The 21,124-nt window shown below is 51.9% G+C and overlaps 1 protein-coding gene across 1 annotated transcript in view; it reads left to right on the top strand.

Annotated features, from left to right (window-relative positions):
• LOC142047386 (uncharacterized) overlaps positions 1 to 20,841 on the top strand; it is a 41,753-nt gene extending 20,912 nt beyond the window's left edge. The window contains 1 exon segment of the mRNA XM_075069941.1: positions 15,465 to 20,841. Coding sequence (XP_074926042.1) covers positions 15,465 to 16,596 — 1,132 coding nt within the window. The 3' untranslated portion in view covers positions 16,597 to 20,841.
• Positions 20,842 to 21,124: the final 283 nt, after the last annotated feature.

Raw genomic sequence — 21,124 nt, 5'->3', positions numbered from 1 at the left:
ACGCTTTCACTTATCTGATCACTGAACCTAACGGGCCAGGCTATGGCTGTGGGCAGGTCTGTGGGAGCAGGCTGCCGGGGTGGAAGGAATTTGGGGGAGGTGTCACATCCAAGCGGCTCCCGCGAAGTGGTTCCCCTGTGTCGCTAGCAGAAGATGCGCCGCTACATCTGCATCAGGCAGGGTTGCCACCACATCAGCCAGCGACATCCCGCCCCGGGTAGCTCACCACTGGCTGTTGGTTACCCAGTCCTGACCAATGAAGCGGCTGCAAGTCATCCAGGGGAGGGGGGACTGAAGCGCGAATAACGAGGCTTGGGGACTCGGAAGCCAAGCTGGGCCTCCCTCCAAACTGAAAAGAGGCATGCAATGCAGGGGGCAGATTACTGGCTGTGTTGCGGATCTCCTCGCTTGGGGGGACCGACCACCAGCAGACTCTGCACCCTGGGAGCAGGAGCACCAAGAATGCTCGTAGAAGGGCTGGGCACGCCAGCCGGACCATCCATGTCATCGCGCATCGCCCACCTCTGACTTTCCCGGCACGTGCCATCCCCTCTGCCGATCCGCTCACTCTGCCTCTTGCCCCAGGCCCTGCCCTTCACAACATCTGCCGCACCCTCCACGCTCTGGCTCTCTTCCCCCAGCCCCCTGCCCTCACTCTGCCGCATCTCAAGTGTAGACAAGCCCTGAGATACAACATTCAATGACAGCCCTGTCCCGCCTATTCCTCATTGCGCTGAATCCCACCAGCCCGTGCTCGCTGGTCCCGGGTCTCCTACAACTCTCCCGTTCTCTCCGGGTTTCTCTCTGGGATGAAAAAGCAGGTCCAGTACAACTTCCCTCCTGGCTGGAGCCTTAACTTCCTGGGAACACGGAGTTCCTGTCTCTGTGTTTGAGGAGCCCCTTTGCTGAGCAGTGTCTGGCGGTGTGTGTTCCCAGCAGAGATGGGGATAGTTAAATCCCTCATACGCAGAGTCTCCTGCATCTGGGGAGCTGCCCCCAGGATTTCACTGCTGTAAAATGGGCTGGGCTTAAAGTAATAGAAATGTCCCATGAATTCCCCTGATCTCCCTTGTTTTCTTTCCCCTGAGCAGGGTGTCCTGTTTCCAAACCTGATGTGATCTCCCAGCTGGAACGAGGGGAGGAGCCATGGGTCCCAGATCTCCAGGGTTGTGAGGAAGGAGAGATCCCAAGAGGTGCCTGTGTAGGTGAGGGATCATTAAACCAACTCAAAGCTCATAGTGCCTGAAGGAAACAGCTGGGAGTCCTTAAAAGCCTTGTGAGCTCTCGGGGTTCAGGAGCATCCCCAGGCAGCCTTGTATCCTCAGGGCAGCTGTCGCTCATGGCTTCCTGCACATCCTGACTGACACCTGGCAGAGCTCCCTCCCTGAGGGAATGTGGAGGCAGAATTGTTCCCCTCCTCTCTTCCCTATGGTGAAGAGTTTTGGAGAATTCAGCTACTAGGTTTCTTTTCTGTCTCTCCAGCTCTAATTTTGGTTTGTTTCCCCCTTTTGGGGGACTACATGGGGTGGGGGGTCTAGCTGGGCATTGGGAGTCTGGGGGGAGGTGCATGGTGGCCCTGGTAAGGGTGGGGAGGGCATGTATGGGGGCCTGCCTGGGGGGAGTGCATGGGGTCCTGGCTGGGGCAGTTGCTGTGGGGAGCACCCGGGCCTCCACCCCCAAAGGGTGGATGCCCCCCTCCCTGCCCTGTTCTCTAGCCCGGAGCGACTCTCAGCCAGCCAGCATAAAACGGGAGGGTTTATTGAGAGCTGAACACAGCACAGGAACTCTCAGGGCCTCAGGCCTGGCCTCCCTCAGCCCAGCACATCCCAGCACCCCTGCAGCCAGGTGGGCTCTGCCTGCTCCCTCTCTCCAGCCCCGAGCTGGGCCTCCGATATCCCCGGCCCAAGCCCTGCCTCTGCCCATTCTCTTCTCTACAGGTAACCAGGGTCGGAAACAGGGTCACCTGGGTCTCCTCTCCTCTGGCTGGAACCGGCTGGTCAGGTCACCGGGGTCCGCTCTCTGCAGCCCATTGTCCTTCCAGTGGCCAGAACCGGCTCTGACTGCAGAGCTGGGTCTCCGGGTCACCAGTTGCTGGGGTCTCCATCCTCCAGGCCATTGGCTGGGGTCCCAAGTTCCCTCTCCGGCCCTCTGTACCAACAAACTCCCTCTCCCTTCACCTCATTAAACCAGTAACACCCGGGGACACCGAGTCCCACCCCCTTTGCATGCAACCCACTGGAAAACACGGAAAAACCAAGAAAACCCCCCACTTCGTCACAACAGGGCTGAGTTGTCAGCTGCAGACCTGGAAATAATAACATTTAGATGTCCCATGAAAGATAAAATCCTTCTTCAGTTCAAGGCTCTGCCACATCCTGGGTGCAGTCCAGACTGGGCAGAGCAGACATGCCAGCTGTCGTGAACTGATCCCAAGAGTCACAATTTCTGAGTCAAATTAAGCCTCCCTCAGGGATCTCCTGGTAGAACTCTCAAATGGCAGGATTTTTTTTCCACCTGAGGCACATTCTTAAAATGGGTTTCCAGCCAAACAGGAGAGACCTGCCCTACACAAAGGAACGTGCTTCCTCCATGAGGCAGTTCCTGCACAGCACTTGGAAAGACAATGAGAAACCTCTTACAAGGCAGGGAAACAAAGCTAAGGAGTGGTGGGGCGAGGGGCTTCAGCTGAGAGAGAGTGAAGGGGGAGGGGCCAATCCTCAAACAAGCAATTTAATCTACTGGAAAAAAAATCCTGACAGTGCAGAGTTCTAAAAGTGAGGCTTAGATGTTTCTTTGCAATCCTGTCAGCTGCCCCAGATGTGGCAGGGCTCCAGCTGCCGGCCCAGGTGGCTGGTTCCCTGCTGTCCTGGGTCAAGGAGAGGGGACCCCAGTGCAGCCCCCCCACCTTCCTGGGAAGGGTGAAGAACCCTAAGGAGCAGAGATGAGGCTGGGGGCTACACGGGGCTGAACTGAGGCAGGTGGGGGCTGATAGGTTGGGATGGGGGGGCTGTATTGACGGTGGGTTCTGAGCAAATGGGGTGAGTACTGGGAGGGTGCACTGACTGCGGTGGGGGGACTGGAATGGTGGGCTGGTGGTGATGGCGACTGGGGGATTGAACTGGGGGGGTGAATTGAGGGGTTGGATGGGGACAGAAGTGATGGGGTGTTGGGGCGACAGGATTAATTGCTGGGCAGGAGACAGGCACTTGTGGGGCCGAGAGCTCCCACAGCAGGGACCAAAATCACCTTATCCACTATGTGAGTGAGTGGGCGACACTAATTCTCACATCGCACACCCTGAGCTCTGATGGGCAGTGGAGGGGAGTTCAAACAAGACTGACCTACAAACTCAGTATAAAGTCTCATGACTTCTGGGCCAATCTCATGATTTTTGGGGGTTTGACTGACGATTTTTGGTCTCCCCAAATTGGCAACACTGCACTGATGGGCAGAGAGAGGTAGCAAATTATGACAGGACCCAGTTGCCTGATTTTAGGAGGTTAATATTATGAGTTAGATAATATGGGTTATAGGTTTGCCAATTGATCAGAACAGAGGATAAGAAGTTTCTTGTCCCAGAATCAGGCTAGACAGAGTTTGCGAGGACCCTTGGGATGTATGACAAGGACACTCACATGGAGACAAATGTAGCCTTAAAGACTTTTCCAGAGATCAATGGAATAGTAACCAAACAGCAACCAAGTGGTAAAATGATCAGAGTTACAAAGGCAACAGCGTTGGTCTAGAGATATGATATTATGCACTATCAAGCTTTTGATTAATATACTCACAGTCCTGCATTATAACCAGGGCTACTGACAGAATTGCCAGGCCCCTGGACAAAGGGGGGGATGGCTTTTGGCCCCCAGAAGGGGCGGGGGTGCAGGGACTAGCCTGTAGCCCCCCTTTTGCCTCCCTCCCCTTATCAGCAGTGCTGGGTGCCCCATACGGCTGCTGGCCTGGCCAGCAATTTAAAAGCATCCAGGAGCCCCGGTCTGCCAGGGGCACCGCTATTGTTCTTTAAAAGCAGCAGGGAGCCCCCAGCTGCTGCTACCCTGGCAGCCCTGGGCTCTTCTAAGTCACCCAGGTGCCTGGGCAATTGCCCCCCTTTACCCCACCCCCAGCAGCCCTGGTTATAATCTGGAGGTCAGAGACCACGCATCAGCCTCGCCTCTGGCATGCCAAGAGAGTCCAGATCCCTCAGCTCTCGAGTGGGAAGGACAGAGCTTAGGAGATGCGAGAACTGGAGAAGACTGACCAAGATAACTTCAGAATTTTACTGAACTGACTGACTTAAAACTTACAGTTCAGAACTAACAAGACTAATGAACCAAAGGGCAATAAACAGAAAACTAAGAAGCCTCTTAGGCATGGTGGGTCCCCCTTGCCACAGGGCGTGAACACCTGAGCCCTCCTTCTATGTCCAAACTTCGTTTCCTCTCCCACAGAAATGCTGGGGTGTCTGATAACATCTACCCACATATTAATGGCATTAGCTCATTCTCTGATTTCTCCCCTACCTGGTCATTCCGGTTCCTCTCCAAGTTGAAGCAAACCTGGTCAGTTGAAAGAGGGTATGCACTGAGGTAGCCCCCCAGACCACCCTGCTTCGACACATCCTTTATCTAGCTCTGTTAAAGGTTGCAACCATATATGGACCTTATGCTTGTACTCATCACCACCTCTCTAGGTGAAAGGCCCTAAACACATGTACACTAACTTTGCCTTAGAACAACATACAGGGTGTGGCCTGTAGGTTCCTTGCGTTGCGGCCAAAAACACTCTAATATAAATCTCTAAACGTATTATAACCTGTTATAATAAAACAAATAGTCAAACCCAGGAGAAAAGATATATAGGCAAGTAAGCAGGCTAGCCCTATAGGCTTCAGTATCCCCAATCGATCACAACTCTCTACCCCTGGTCTAGCAGATAGGGGAAGGTAGAGGACGGGGAAAGGAATGTCCCCAGCCATCAGAATTTACCAGCCCTGGACCAAAGGATGGTGAGAGGCCGAGGTGGGAAAACGATGCTAGACGAACCCCATCCATCACAGTCTGTAACCCCGCCGGGAGCAGAAAGTGGGGAAAGGTGAGAGGTACCAAACGGTGGCGGGAATGTCTCCATCCATCACAACTTACTGCCCTGGGGCTGTAGGGTGGGGAAAGGCAGAAGCAGCAAATTGTGACAGGCTGGAAAGGAGGGACACACAGACGGTAATAACAGCTACCAGAGCAAATTGCGCAGGCAAAGTGACACTGGCAGGGGGAGCAGCAGGGAGCCCTGCGGGGAAGAGGGAGAACTGGAGGGTTTTTCCTACAGCCAGTGGCGGGTTGATTTAACCCCACAGCTAACACTAGAGGAAGCTGGAGGCAGAGCACTGGCCGCTCCACGGCCCGAACTAGGGGAGCGACCCTTGCAGCTCAGCCCAGGGCTCAGACAGTGACGTGCTGTGGGGAAAAGAGACTCAGGGACTCCAGCTGGCCAGGGCCCCGGAGGTGCCGGGCAGAGCAAGCCCGGGGCCCAGCCCAGCAGAAGGACTGAATTGAGGGTGCTGCCTCGCCAGCCCCCCTGGGGTCTCGGCTGCTGCCACTGGGGCCCCCTGAGCCCTGGCTGCGGGCAGGAAGGCACATTCCCTCTGCCCCCACCTGAAAGACTCTCCCGGGCAGAGACCCCAGCCCAGCCCAGCCCCCCACCAGTGCCCCATATGGGGAGAAGGGGAAACCTGCCCCCCCCCAGCCGCTGTTCCTGGTGCAACCTGTGAGGGGGCCCCACGCTGCTCCCAGCAGGGCGGGCTGCAAGTCCCGGCCTCGGGCAGAGGGAAGCTGCTACAGCTCCCAGGGGTTGCAGGGGGTGGGGCAACAAAGTGTGGAGAGTGGGGGGGGGCAAGAAGGGGACGAGATAAGGGGCTGACAGGGCGCTGAGGCAAGTGGGCATTGGAGTGACCAAGGGATGTGGAGGGCCAGAGTGGAGAGCAGGGATGTGGAAGAGGAGTGAAGGATTGAAGGCAGGAGGGGGAAGGATGGGAAGTGCAGGAATTGGGGAACAGGGATGGAGGGGGCAGGAGGGGGCCAGGGGGATGTGGGGCGCTGGAGGGAGGCTGGGGAACACACAGGCATCAGGGGGCAGGGGGAGAATTCTGGGGCTTGGGGGAGCAGAGCTGGATTAGAGGGAAACTCTGAGTGTCTGATAAAGGGAAGAAAAGGGGGAATGTGAGGGGGGGCTGGAGGGAGAATATGGAGCAAGCAGAGACTGGCTGGGGAGGGCAGAGCCAGGGGGCAGGTGGGGGATGGGGAGAGATAAGATGGCAGCTCCCCCAGCCCATGGGGTGGAAGGGAGCTCCCAATGCTGTATTACTGTCAGAATGGCAATGGCTGTTGAAAATAGCAATTCCAGTCCTAGTTCGCACTGGGGAGACGCCAGCATTTGTTGTTCAGTTTTATCCTACTTTTCCTACAGCATATTTCATTTGGGAGAAATGAAGTAACAGCAGCCTAAACTGAGTTTGAGCAGTGCTGAATTTTGAGTGTGTTCAAATCTGGAAGGCAGGTGCTAGATTCCTAAATATTAGCTAAATCTGGAAAGGACAAGCCAATTTCTGCTTCCGTGGCTCAGACGTGGAAATCCTCCTACCTGCCACCCAGGTCCAGTTGAGCCTCCCCTCCCAGACTTTTCATTCTAACTTCTAGTGGGATCCACATGCCTCCCTTGCTAGGCTTCAGCTAGAGAAGCTTCTTTGGGGGCTGCCAGGGGAGGTCACAGCAGCATCCCAAAGCCAGTCTGGGGAAAAGCCCCTACTTCCTAGGCACACTTATTGCCCGCTCACGCAGCCACCCCCTTCAGCAGCCAGCTCCCCACCCAGGGCGAGCTGCAGCGCGTGGGGGCTCGGCTTCCCCCCCTCCCTGTGGCTGGCGGCCACGGGAATGCTGGGAAATGTAGTTCCTTCCCTGCGCCAGGGCCGGCCCTGTAGGCAGGGAGCTGGCCAAGGAACTACAGCTCCCAGAGCCCTGTGGGGTCTCGGCTCGCAGTGAGAGGGGAGGGAGCGGGTGTGCTGCCTCCACCCCGAGCCGGGCCGGTGCTGCGGGATCCCGGGCCTGGCACGGACCAGACGCCGCCGCCGCCGCCCGTGTGAGCCGGGATCCGGCCGGGAAGCTGCTGCTCGCGGGTGTGTGCGGGGGGGGGCGGTGTTCTCCAGCCGGGCCCCGCCCGGGGGAGCGGGAGACCCGGGGAGCGGGACTCTGCGGAGGGCGCCTGGGAGCGGCCCCGGCACAGCTGGGAGCCGGGGGGGGGGCAGCGAACGTGTCCGCAGCCGGGGGGGGGAGCTGTGGGTCCCGCCCCCGGCCGGAGATCCGACCCCTGCCCCGCTGCCCGCCCGGGACGCTCCGTCTCCCCCCGGCGGTCCCGGCTGCAGAACACACAGGAAGGGGCCGGCCTGGCTCGGGAGCGGGGGCGATCGGACACGGGGTGACTCCTGGGGCTGCGGGGAGACCCCGGGGAAAGTGAGCGCCTGGGGGGAGGTCAGTGGGGCAGGTGGGGGTTGAACTGTACGCGCAGTCGAGGGGAGAAGCGTCTGGGGCGGGGGGAGTTAATTTCATCCTTCCCCTGATTGTGCCTTTTCCCCCTCACATCCTGGTACAAATTCTCGCTGGTGCTTCCCCTTTTCTCGCTTGCTGTCACAGCTGGATATAAAGTCCAAGGAGAGTCCCCTGTTTGTCCTAAAATTAACTCTCTGGTCTCTGATTTTCACTCTATTGTTTCCAAAGGTCTCAAATGGCTATTTAAAGTCTCTGGTTTGGGGAGTTTCCCACCATATTATCAGCAGCGATTTGTCCTTGTTTGGGTGGGAAATGATTGCCCTGAGTCATTCCCCAAAAGGGACTGGGGGTCACTGGGGCTGTTGGAGGAGCTCTGAGACACTGCTGCCTGGGGATGGGGTGGCTGTTTCCTGCGAGCAACAGGGCACAGGAGGGGAAGGACGGAACAAGTCCCCATGGAGTGTGCCCAGCCCCGTTGTTCTGCTGTAACCTAGCATATTGTTTAGAGACTTTGTTACTGGGAGACTTTAAAGTGTTTCTGTGGGCTCAGCCTGGCAGGAGGGGCCAGGTCTACGCCGGAATAAAGAGATCAAACATTTTGCCAGCATGGCAGAATCTAGGGTATCTGTCTGCTGGGAAAGAACTGGGGGAATTGTGGTGTGAAATTAACTGAAGCCTGTTCTGAAACCTCTTCCATTTCCTTTCTTGCCATGCCAGGCTGCAGAACAACTCCACATTTCACTCCAGCTCATCCCGTCCTCCCATGGCACAGGGCAGAGAAATGGCTGCAGCAGAGCCAGTTCAGGTAGGGATTATTGGGGGTGGCTGGTGGGTTCCTTCAGGTGAGAGGAGGCAGCAATACACAGGTGGTGGGAAGGTTTGGGTCTGGTTTGGAGGTTCAAACAGGCAGGAAATTCACAGGGTGGAGAATGGGGGGAGGCCAGGGGGTGGCAAACCTGCTGGGACTTGTTTAATATGTGGCTTAGAGTCTAGGATCAGAGCTGTGAGGTCTGGAGGTGAAATGCCTTAATTTATAGAAGAGGACACGGCCCACCAAGATGGGCTAGGAAAACGGGCCAGACTCCCAGTGCTGGAGCCTGACCCAACTAACCAGCGGCTGCTGTGAGAGATGAAGGTGACACTCAGCCGCGAGGCTTAGGGGAGATGACTTGGTCCCTCGTATCCAGCTCCTCACAATGAGGAGGGTGTTGGGCTCCCTACCAGGGAGCTCTCCCTGGACCTTGCTAGGGCTCCACCTCCTGTATCAGTCTCTGGCTAGTAGGTGTGTGATGGATCTGCTGAGAGAGACAAGGGGCTCTCTCTTCGTCTCCTCACCCTGGTGTCTCTTGGATGCTCTGAGTGGGGTGGGGGTGGGACCGTAGTGACTCTGAGCTACTCAGAGCTTCCATTTCATTGGCTCCTCTCCCCCATGAATAGTGGGGCTGTGGCAGGGGCAGCAGGCACTGAGTGGGGGGCTCTTGCTCTTTCAGGGGCCGGTGAGCTTCGAGGAGGTGGCCGTGTATTTCACTGCAGGGCAGGGGGCTCTGCTGGATCCTGCTCAGAGAGCCCTCTACAGAGACGTCATGCAGGAGAACTATGAAAACGTCAGCTCGCTGGGTAAGGATTCCTGTCCCCTCGCTTCTAAGAAGGGGAAATATGCAGAGTTTAGATTCACATCATCCCCAGAATGCAATCTCTGTCTGCCCTGTTTCAGCATTACCTGACTTGGTTTTGCCAGCTGGTGCCCCCATCTGGTCCCATCCCTTCCCCTAAGGCCCCGACTCTGAGCCCCCACCCCAACTCCATTTCTTTCTGCTTCCCCCTCCAACCACACCCACGCACTCTCCCCTCCTGCTCCCCCCTCCACCCACACCCACGCACTCAAAGCGACCCAGAAGGTGTTCCTGCCTCAAGGTAGCAAGGGTGGCCTCGTGGTTAAGGCACAGGAATAGGGCTCAGATGTTCTGGTTTTGATTCTCTGCTTTGCCACAGATTCCCTGCTTAGCCTTGAGAAAGTCACTTCACCTCTGGGTGCCCTACATCCCACCTGCCCAATGGGGCTCATGCTGACCCTGCCTCCTAGGCTAAATCCATTCATGCCTGTGTGGTGATACAGGCAATGGAGGTATCCAGGTTTTGGCATTCACAGCACCCCCTGGCAAGGAGTTCCACAGGCTGACTGTACTTTGTGTATAGAAATACTTCCTTTTGTTTGTTTCCCATCAGCTCTAAGACACCTGAAGGTGTATTCCGGAATATACAAATGTTATCACCTTTCTCCAATGGCAGTGCTGCCTTTTCCTATTAGTTACTCAGGAAGTAGAAATCAACTCTTAAACACTGCAATCTATTTATACACTGCATTTGATATTTTGCCAGCACAAATGAAAACACACTTCAGTTCAAGGTATAGTAAAGATTCAAAACATAAAAACAAATTTAAAAAATTGAACTTATAATTACAAGTGACTGGTCTAAAAGCCTGTTTTAGCCTCTGGAAACTGTTCAGTTTTATAATGTGATATAGAAATCTTGAGTATGTATCTACAGTGACCCAACTGGATGAGTCTTAACTGTGCCTCAATGAAACTACAACATGACACGATACATCTTAAATGTTAAGAAGATTTGCCCTCTGAACAATGTCATTTCAAGGCACACTCAAATATTATGGAAGCTAGTAAAGCGATCTGTTCTAAGGCTGTAAAAACAGATAGAACTAAGAGCACTCCAGGAATTGTTTAAAAAAAATATCCCCAGAATCCATAGACCAACTGAAGAAAGTAAACATTGTTATTTGGGGATTGCGAAGCAGAGCTCTGTACAATAACTTCCTCTGATTTCCATTGGGAACAACCTGAAATAACTATTTCACCAAAATATGACTGAATTAGACTATTATAGACTAAATAGAACTGAAATAAACTCTTACACTGAAAATAAAACTGACCAGCTTTGTGGGAGAGACTTAAGGAGATCAGCATCATCAGATCCCTTCTCTTGGCCAAGGCTTGCCAGAACCTGCTCCCCCGACTCATCCTATCAGCTGGATGACAAGGAACTATTTCCCACAGACTGTGCATTGAGTGCCCCTGTGGTCCCCAGGCTGCTAGCGCGGCTGCTGGCTGCGGGGGCTGGCAGGGGGATTTCGAAGTGGCTCAGGCTCTCAGCCGGAGGCGGGCATTTGAGAACCTCATTAAAGACCCTTTGTGTGCAAAGGAGTGAGAGTGGACAGAATGATATAACTCTCCCCTCCGGCTCCCTGCCACAGAGCAGCAGCAGCCGGCACAAGGAGGAATTTACATTTCCCAGCTTCTGATTTCTGGAACAGCCCTATCAGCCAAAGCAACTTCTAGCTCCGCTCGCAGCTAAGGGCTTCTGGATCCTCCAGCGACAGAGGGGATGGGGAGCATCAGTTCATTTTCCGACTGTGCTAGGAAACTCAGGGAGAAGCAGAAGCCCCTCTGCCCTCCTCAAATGGCGCCCTGGAAAGGGACCACCTTTACCTGCAGTAGGAGCCGGGCTAGGAATTACAGCCACACACTGCTGGCTCCATGAGCGGTGGGTGAACAGCTGGTGTGGGCAGGCTCACTCCCCTGACCCTTCCACGCCCATCAAATGGATTGGTTGGAAACAGTTAATGCTGGAACAGGCTGAGAGGGCCCCGCATTCGCAAGGGCTGACTTGTGGTTGCCACAGCTGATTATCCCAGTGGGTGCTGAGCACCCACTCGTTTTCCCACTGATGCTCCAGCCCCGGCACACCCACGGAGTCAGCACCTATGAACAACACCCCAATGCACCCATGACACACGCTCGTGCTCTGCCCTCCCCTGCCACCACTCTGGGAACAGCACACAGGTACAGCACAGCGTGACATCTGACATCTTCTCTTTGCTAAGGGAAAGTCTGGATTTGGCTTTGGCGTGGTGACCCCTGGCCATCACTCAAACACTGAGCCTGCTCCATACAAAGCAGCTCAGACGTGCGAGATAATCCCGCTCTGTAATCCTGCGGGGCCATCCCTCTGGGTCCAGCCCTCAGGGAGGCCACACAGAGCCCTTAGCACTGCATTCAATTAGTGGGCAAATGAGCTGTCTTTAGAGCTCAGTCTGCTGGCTCTGGCTGGGCAAGAGTGAGTCTGTGAACCCGGCCTGCAGGCAGGGCAGGGCACCAGCGGTTAGGGCAGACTCTGCACACACTGCAACCCCTGTGGGTCAGCACCTCCCTCCCACCTGTCAGCGATCAGCTGTTCTGCAGTGGGCAGGAGGGCGAGACAGTGGTGCGAAGAGGCAGGGGTGGAGTAGGGGCAGGGCCTGAGGCGGAGTGGGGGTCAAGCACCCCGACAACTTGGTAAATGGGCACCTATAGTCAGGGCAGAGTAACATAGTCTGGAAGCCCAGACCCTTAGTCAGGGCAGGGCATCAGGCAGTTAGGGGCTCTGGCAGGGGTTAGGCCTGGCCTAATACAGGGAGGCTGTCACCCCAGGGGTGGGCTGGCAGGAGACAGGGGGACCCGAGCCCACCCTACTCCACCAGGTCCCAGCCCAGGGCCATGACAGTGGTGGAGTGGTCCACCACAGGGTCAGGAGGGATCTGCCTGTCACACACCAGCCTAGTATCCGGCCAAGGCCCAACCAGATTTATCTGGTTTCCATGGGCTACTTGCTACCTTCTCTGGGTTTGGGACCTCTGTGGTGTACGTGTCCTCATGCCCCTGGGATCGGTAGTGAGCCATAGCCCCAGCCGCTCCTGAGCACCTTGGCCAGCCGGTGGCTCTGGAAGCTCAGGCTAGTCCTCAGGCAGCAAAGCTGGGAGCTCGTCCATGGTCTCGTGCTCTGGCAGTGGCGGGGGAAGCATCCATCTCCCTCGGCACCTCCAGCGCATGTAAGCTGCAGGATGCTTCTGGCAGAGGGAGGGCATGGCTTTCCTGTTCTGCAGCTCAAGGGGTGGGTTGTGGTCCTCCCAGGTCTAGGGCTGAGGCAGGCCACGCCTCCATGCTACACACTCCCTTACCCTCCCCCTGTGTGCTCCTTCTGTGTCACTGCCTTCACTTTGTCTTTGATCAACCCTGGAGTCTACTAGCATGTGCGCCACCAGGCTGCTGACAGTCTCCGTGACAACAACACACCCTTGTGCACCTTCAGTGACACAACCGACAACACCCGGCACTGAGATGAGGCAGACTAGGTGTACATGCATCCGACGAAGTGAGTATTCACCCACGAAAGCTCATGCTCCAAAACGTCTGTTAGTCTATAAGGTGCCACAGGACTCTTTGCTGCTTTTACAGATCCAGACTAACATGGCTACCCCTCTGATACTAGGTGTTGATTGGCACTTCTCTTCCTACCACAGTCACAGCTCTACCAAGCTGCTCCAATTGATCCTCATGCTGTTCGGACACAGCTGGGGGGCATGCAGATAAATGCTGGTTTTCCCATCTGTGGAACACAACAGAAACAGTGACATGTTCTTTCAGTCCTTCCTCGTGTCTATTGTAGAGTCATAGATTTTGTGGCCAGAATGGACGATTCATCCATCCTGTCCTGTATAAGACAGGTTATAGAATTTCATCCAGCTACTGCTGTATTGAGCTGAACACCTTGTGTTTGAACAAACCATCTTCCAGAAGGGCAACCAGTCTTGACCTGGAGACTTCCTGAGATGGAGAAGATGTCACTTATGTTCATAGTTTGTAAACCTTTACACCAGCCTTACTGAACTATTTCCCATGCTTAGTGCCAGCTCAAGGGTTAAGGAAGGGCAGAATTAAGGTTGTGTTGCAGGTGTGGCATGTATTTAAACTTATAATTTCCTGTTTTTCAAAGGTTTAAGTTTAGCTCCCATCCACATGCTGGGAGCCATGAGGCAGCACTGAGCAGTGTTAATGGCATGAATGTAGTTCATGGGTATTTATTTACCTTGATTTTTAGTGGATTTTTTGCCAGTATAACTATCTACCTTAGAGGTTTTCCTGACCTAGCTATGATAGTTAGCGGTGTGATTTTTCACACCCCCATCTGACAGAGCTATGCTAGCAAAACTTTTAAGTGTAGACCGGGAAGCCTGTGTGTGGATTTTAGACCACTTTAAAATGTGACTCTGAACCCAAATATTTTGTAATCAGCGGGCAAAACTTCCAAGGTGAACTTCTGCTGAATGCAAGAAAAAAGGACAACATGCGTTGTCTGAAAGGTAGCAGATGTGGGGCTCAATCTCACATTCAGGGGTGTAGCTCAGGTTCAATGACGACAGCCAACCTAAAGCAGCAGCCAACCCTTGAGCCAATCCAAAGAAACAAGGGGGGGCACCTACTAACTGAGATCAATGCCTAGCGACTGAGCTCAATGGGGGGGGGAAATCAGAACCATAGTTTCAGCCCCAGCTATGTCCAGGCAAATGTTACAAGAGCAAGATGATTTTGTAAAAAGCTACCTTATGTGTGGGGGCTGTATCTTAGGATCTTCTTTAACAAATCACCCCATATTTGGACCACAAACTCTTCCCTGAATGCCCATGAAAAATTTGCCTAGCAAATTTCAAGACATTCTGAAAAAACCTGTGGAATTTAGGGTAGTTAGAATAGTTGGTCTTTAACCAAAAAATATTTCTGTTGACCTCGCCATTGCCTCTGGGGGAGGTGGATGACCTGCACTGACAGGAAAGCCCAGTGTCTACACCAGCTCCCTACAGGAGTAGAGTTGCAGTGTCTCAAGTGTAGACAAGCCCTGAGATACAACATTCAATGACAGCCCTGTCCCGCCTATTCCTCATTGCGCTGAATCCCACCAGCCCGTGCTCGCTGGTCCCGGGTCTCCTACAACTCTCCCGTTCTCTCCGGGTTTCTCTCTGGGATGAAAAAGCAGGTCCAGTACAACTTCCCTCCTGGCTGGAGCCTTAACTTCCTGGGAACACGGAGTTCCTGTCTCTGTGTTTGAGGAGCCCCTTTGCTGAGCAGTGTCTGGCGGTGTGTGTTCCCAGCAGAGATGGGGATAGTTAAATCCCTCATACGCAGAGTCTCCTGCATCTGGGGAGCTGCCCCCAGGATTTCACTGCTGTAAAATGGGCTGGGCTTAAAGTAATAGAAATGTCCCATGAATTCCCCTGATCTCCCTTGTTTTCTTTCCCCTGAGCAGGGTGTCCTGTTTCCAAACCTGATGTGATCTCCCAGCTGGAACGAGGGGAGGAGCCATGGGTCCCAGATCTCCAGGGTTGTGAGGAAGGAGAGATCCCAAGAGGTGCCTGTGTAGGTGAGGGATCATTAAACCAACTCAAAGCTCATAGTGCCTGAAGGAAACAGCTGGGAGTCCTTAAAAGCCTTGTGAGCTCTCGGGGTTCAGGAGCATCCCCAGGCAGCCTTGTATCCTCAGGGCAGCTGTCGCTCATGGCTTCCTGCACATCCTGACTGACACCTGGCAGAGCTCCCTCCCTGAGGGAATGTGGAGGCAGAATTGTTCCCCTCCTCTCTTCCCTATGGTGAAGAGTTTTGGAGAATTCAGCTACTAGGTTTCTTTTCTGTCTCTCCAGCTCTAATTTTGGTTTGTTCCCCCCTTTTACATCCCTGTGTCTGAGGTTTCTCTCTCTGTCCCAGCAGGTGCTGGGATGGTGAGTGAGGATAAGAAGCAGAATCCTCAGCAGGAAGATTCTAAGCAAGTGGCATCATATGGGGGATTATCGCATGGCTCCAGAGGGAATGTGTCCAGGCATCGTGTGCAGGGGAAAGCCTGTGAGAGTCAGCGCAGGCCAGAGAGGGAGCAGAGAAACCAGCCAGCGGAGAAAGTGGGTAACTCCATTAATTGTCAGGGAACTCACCAGGACCTCCTGGAAACCACAGCCCAGCCAAGAATACCTGCAGGAGAGAGAAAAAACACATGCACTGAATGTGGAAAACATTTCGCTAGCCACTCAGGCCTTTTAAAACATAAGAGAATCCATACTGGAGAGAGGCCCTATGGATGCAGTGTGTGTGGGAAAACCTTCAGTCAGAGCATTCACCTTATTCGACATCACAGGATCCACACAGGAGAGAAACCCCATGAATGCAGCGAGTGCGGGAAAACCTTCACTCTGAGCTCCACCCTTATTAACCATCAGAGGATCCACACAGGAGAACGACCATATACATGTAGTGAGTGTGGGAAAAAGTTCACTCAGAGCTCAGGTCTTGTTAAACATCAGAGGATCCACACAGGAGAGAAACCTTACGAATGCTGTGAGTGTGGGAAAAGCTTTACCGACAGGTCAGACCTTATTAATCATCAGAGGATCCACACAGGAGAGCGACCCTATAAATGTAGTGAGTGTGGGAAAAAGTTCACTCGGAGCTCAGGTCTTCTTATACATCAGAAGATCCACACAGGAGAGAAACCCTACAAATGCTGTGAGTGCGGGAAAAGCTTCATTCAGAGCTCAGCCCTGAATAAACATCAGAGGATCCACACAGGGGAGAGAACCTACGAGTGCTGTGAGTGTGGGAAAAGCTTCAGTCAGAGCTTTCACCTTATTCGACATCACAGATTGCACACAGGAGAGAAACCCTACAAATGCAGTGAGTGCGGGAAAAGCTTCACTCAGAGCTCAGCCCTTAATAAACATCAGAGGATCCACACAGGGGAGAGACCCTACGAATGTTGTGAGTGTGGGGAAAGCTTCTTTGTAAAGTCAGACCTTATTGAACATCAGAATATCCACGTGGGAAAGATACCTCATCAGTGCTCTGATTGTGGAAAAATTTTCACACAGAGTTCATCCCTTAATGCACATCAGAGGATCCACACGGGAGAGCGCCCCTATGAGTGCTGTGAGTGTGGGAAACTGTTCAGACAGAAATCAACTCTAATTACACATCAGGCAAGGCATACAGGAAAGAGACCCTATCAATGCTGTGATTGCGGGAAAGGCTTCAGTGTGAGCTCAGACCTCATTGTACATCAGAGAATTCACACGGGAGAGAGACCTTATAGATGCTCTGAGTGCGGGAAAAGTTTCACCCGGAGCTCACCCCTTAAAAGACATCAGAGTGTTCACAGGAGAAAGAGACAGCACAGAAACTCTGTGTAGGGTGGAGAAAAAATTTAAAAAAACCAAAACACATTTGTTGATTCCCACATAGTGACCTTCTGGCTTGTTTGCACCATTTGTGTCACTTGTTCTCTCAGACCCCTCGTGTGTTGACCACTTGTGCCTTTTACAGGTCGCCCTTCTCTAGGTGAATCCCGTTGTCCTTTCTCCCAACCCCTTTCTCCTGTGAGTCATTGGAGTGTGTGTCCTTCCAGCAAGGAGTTTCCATCAGCCCCAGGTGGGGGAAATTGGGGTGACCACAAGTAGCTTCACTGAGTGAAAAGAGACTAGGTTTTTGTCTTCTACTCTAGGATTTCCCTTGGAGTCGGCGTGCTCGAGGTAACTATCCTGATGTAAACACACCGCTCTGTTTGCAGTGCTGACATCGCCCAGGCACAGGGGTTGGGGTTAGCTGGCATTCTCCCCTTTGCCCTGTCCTAATGGACACCCATTTTCCTGGTCTGGACAAGCCCTGAGCATCACGTTTATACTGTCACTGCAGTAGCAGAGCAATTGTTAGTCACCAGTTCCCTCTTTGCTGACAAAATGTCTCCTTCCCAGTTGTGCTCATGCTGGTACAGGTTGTGCTGGGCAGCAGGTATTTTTACTTTTATCAGTATCCTTATTGACAATACATTTCAATATAGCAAAGAGGAGAAGCAGGAGTAGGACAAATGTTTCATTTCAGCCTCTGCGATGCCGGAAGGAAATGGGGTGAGTCGGAGGGATTCCCTCCTTCCCCATCACCATCACTGTGCCCTCTCACTCCAGCAGTGATGGCGTCTGTGTGAGGCACAATGGAGTTTCTCCACCTCTATTCTACCCCTCCAGCTCCCAGAGAGTCTCTGCAATTAGTATCAATTTGATTCTAAATCTGACTCATTAGAGCTGGCAATGAAAGTGTCCCAAACATAGTGGGGAATTCCAGTGGATCCGAAACACTGTGACATCATTCTGAGTTCAAATCCCAGTTGCTGTCTATTGACGAAGCCACTTCTGGACTTTTTCCTGCTGATTTGGGATTCTTTGCAGATGAGAAGGTTGGAATTTTTCCTATTATGATGATGCTTCCCCCTGCCCCTCCCAATAACAACGCCATAATAACAGAGTGCTGTTGCTGAAGCAGGTTTGAACGGATCAGAGGAGAAAGCAATGGGTGAATCTTCTTTCCTGATTTCTGAGTCATCAGATGTAACCTGATCTGGAATTTCATTTTTCATGAAAGAGAAAGTGACTTACACCACGCCGTGTTTCTCTCTGTCTCCTGAAGATCATTTGGTCACATAATCGAATATCAGTTGTGTTCTCCAGGATGTAGCTCGGATTTATCAAGGACTTTGGGAGAAATGACTGTTGGCTAAAAGAGTCCTTCCTTAATTTATCTCCCCCCACCGCTGCATGATGATATTGCAGAAGCTGTAGTGCAGTTCACGCACCAGGAGAGGCTGCTCCAAGCCATTGGGCCCGCTGCCAAGGAAACAGGAGCGGGCTTAGGCCTCCGTCCACTCTGAAATGGTAACAGCAGCAAAGCCCTGACTGCAACTAACTGAAATAACTGGGTCCATGTGGGCTATTTGGGAAACGCTTTCCCTGTCTGAGCTGATGTGAGAAAACAAGTACATTTGTGAATTTGCCCGTGATAGACACGCAAATGTGGACTGAAATGAACTCCGTGTTGAAAGTGAGATAACTGCAGAATATCTATTTTAAATAAGTTTTCCCTCCTTTGGTCCCTACAGGGATTCGGAGGCAGGAGTGTTTCTAGTCCCTAACTTACACCCTGTGCCACCAGATTAAAGAAACAAATTGGGCATGTTTGGGGAAGCCATTCCTCACTTACTCAGCTCAGATGTTGGGTGGTTTGGTAAAGGACTGTGTTCCGGAGGAATGGAAACACTGTGACCAAGGCCAAGGATTTGGAAGAACTCAGGCTGATATAGCAGACACCCACTAGTTGATTGTTGCCCCAGAGAAGGAAGCTGTGGTGAACTACGGTCCAGGTAAAATTGTTTGTTTCTAAAACGCTCCCTAGTTCAGTGTCACTGATTACAGGTCCAGTGGATGCCAGGGCTACACTGGAAGGTCCTTCACTATTTGGATCCATGATACAAAGTGAAAAATAGTTGATGCCTTTAGAGGGGACTTTCCTTCCCCAGCCTGATTGAGCACCAAGGACTTCCATTCTGTTCGAATGACAGTAACAGAGAAGGAACTCAATGTGTAAGGCTCCAGTTTCAGACGGCTGGAAGTACAAATGTTGAGTCCTGATTCCGTGCTTGCTCTTGTCACTTTGTTTTGCTCATGTCTGTTGTACCACTCCGCCTCCACTTCCTGCGACTATGAATGATTGGCAGGAGTGAATATAGAGGCAAGGTCCATTTTCTCGTGATGCAAACCTTCCTACAGAGTGTGAGCCCCCTTCCACCAACACTTCTTTCAGAAGAACCAAAGATCAATGAACTCACAGATGTGGAAAGCTCCTAGGCTGGTGTAGCCAATATTTACGCAGTGCTCACTTGCTGGAAATGGGGCTTAAAATGAAACAAACAGGTATGATAAGATTTTATAATCTTTGACTATGTTCTCGTTCCCAGCGAAAATGGAATTAAACATGAAGTTCATTATTGTTTAAAGCCTAACTTAGTGATTTCCTGAATTATATTGGAACCCCGCGACTTCCATTGGTTCATTTTTTTTTGTTAGTACTATACGAACTGATGGCCAGTCCTGACAAGTTTATTTGATGTCACATATCCCCTTTGGACTGGGGAGTTCTGACATAAAACATCACTCCAAGGCTGAGGTGGCAGAATGTCTAGGAGGAATAGTGTATAGGAGAACACGGACCCAGTCTAGAAGACAATTTTTTCTATTTCAAATGGAATTTTTTCTGACAAGCTCTAAAGTAAAATTAATAAGGCGACAAGTTGTGTAACCTTTTACCCAGTTAGACAGTATGGTCACTGAGTTCCTCTCGTCTCCGCAAAGTGAAGATGTATGACGTCTGTCAGGAGATGTCCGCGATTCTTTTTATGAATGGCAATGGATGCATGAGGCAATAGGTAGTTTGTTCGGGTTTTTTGTTTATTTTGGCTACTCATTATATTTATGGCAGCTGAGACCCCTTTTCCTTTTTTAAGGAAGCCCACTGTCACAGTTCAGCCTTTTAACCCCCAGGCAAGGCTAATGTAACTTCTAAACGGTCCTTGGATTTCTTTCATTTTGGAGATCTTTGGGGTTCAAACCTCCACAATGCTTGTGGTTCTCAACAGCTGATATTTTAAGAATACTGGTGGCTTTAATGAGACTTTTCCAAACTGATGATAACCCAAAGTTTGCCTCGCTTGAAATGGATCCGGTAATAGTGTCTGTAAACAAAGCGTCCTTCACTCCTCATATGCCTGGAGACTTCAGGGGAATGACTGTAATGTGAGGTGAGCTGGAATCCTCAACCATAAAGACCAGGGTAAAGGCCAGAAGCCCTTTTGCACCAGCAACCTGTCAAATAAAGATGGACATTCCAGGACACTGTGAGTGATCCCCTCTGGGGAAGGAAGACATAATATCAGCAACAGGCTGTGCCAGCCTTGACCTCTCTCCCCATACCTGAGAAAGCTTATGAATGTGGAGTACTGAGCCTGTGACCGCATCACCTAGACTGCCGCTTTAGCTCCTACTCCATGGGAGTCCAAAAAGCTGCAGAGTTTCCATCACATGTCAATTTCAATGTCTTATTGTTTGATTTTTACAAAGTGGGTGTCATCCCAGCCTTTCTATTGTACTGCAGTGGGGCTCTGCACGTACCTGTGTGTATGAACCCTGTCACATCCACGCAGGGAAGGAGCTAGAAAAAAATTCCCAAATCGAAATAACTCTAAAATATTGCCCATCAAAACAACTGAATATGTGCTCCTCATTCTGTGAAAGTGTTCAAAGAACCTCAGCTGTCAGATAGATATCAAAATTCTGTGTATTAAGGTCTGTCTCTATTAATTCTTTGTAGTAAGGTCTGTTTCTATTAAGTTTTTTATCTTTGGAAGCCAGCAGGAGAAGGTTAGCCACATACTGATGAAATTGAAGAGGGAAGCTATGAGATTGTGGCTTAAATGTGAACAATCAGTTGGTCTTAGTATTGAAATATTCGAGCGGCTCAGTGCGGATCACACTGCCTGAGTGAAATTCAGTAGCTGAGATGAATAACTAAATGCACAGCTGCCTCCTTGGTTTCTGTTTCAGGTTTTTGAAGGATTGATTTTCTGCTGTATTATTCTGATGATTTGGTTGAACGGATGACTTGGTTCCAAAGCAGGATCCTAGTTGCCTGACTCATTTCCTGATCTGACCTGTACTGTGTACCCGAGAGCGAGCTGATGGTGCTGGTAGTAGTTTAGGTTCTTCATTTTGTGTGTTCTATATATTTCATTTAAATGAACAAAGATAGTGAGTCATTTTCCAGTAAGCTCTCTTGGCCAGAACTGTTGAGAATCAGGGTGGAGATCAGCTGGTCCAACTTGGAGCCTCATTAGCT

This window comes from Chelonoidis abingdonii, chromosome 10, assembly GCF_003597395.2.
Source record: "Chelonoidis abingdonii isolate Lonesome George chromosome 10, CheloAbing_2.0, whole genome shotgun sequence".
Lineage (NCBI taxonomy): Eukaryota > Metazoa > Chordata > Testudines > Testudinidae > Chelonoidis > Chelonoidis abingdonii.
This window is presented reverse-complemented; position numbering and strand designations above follow the sequence as displayed.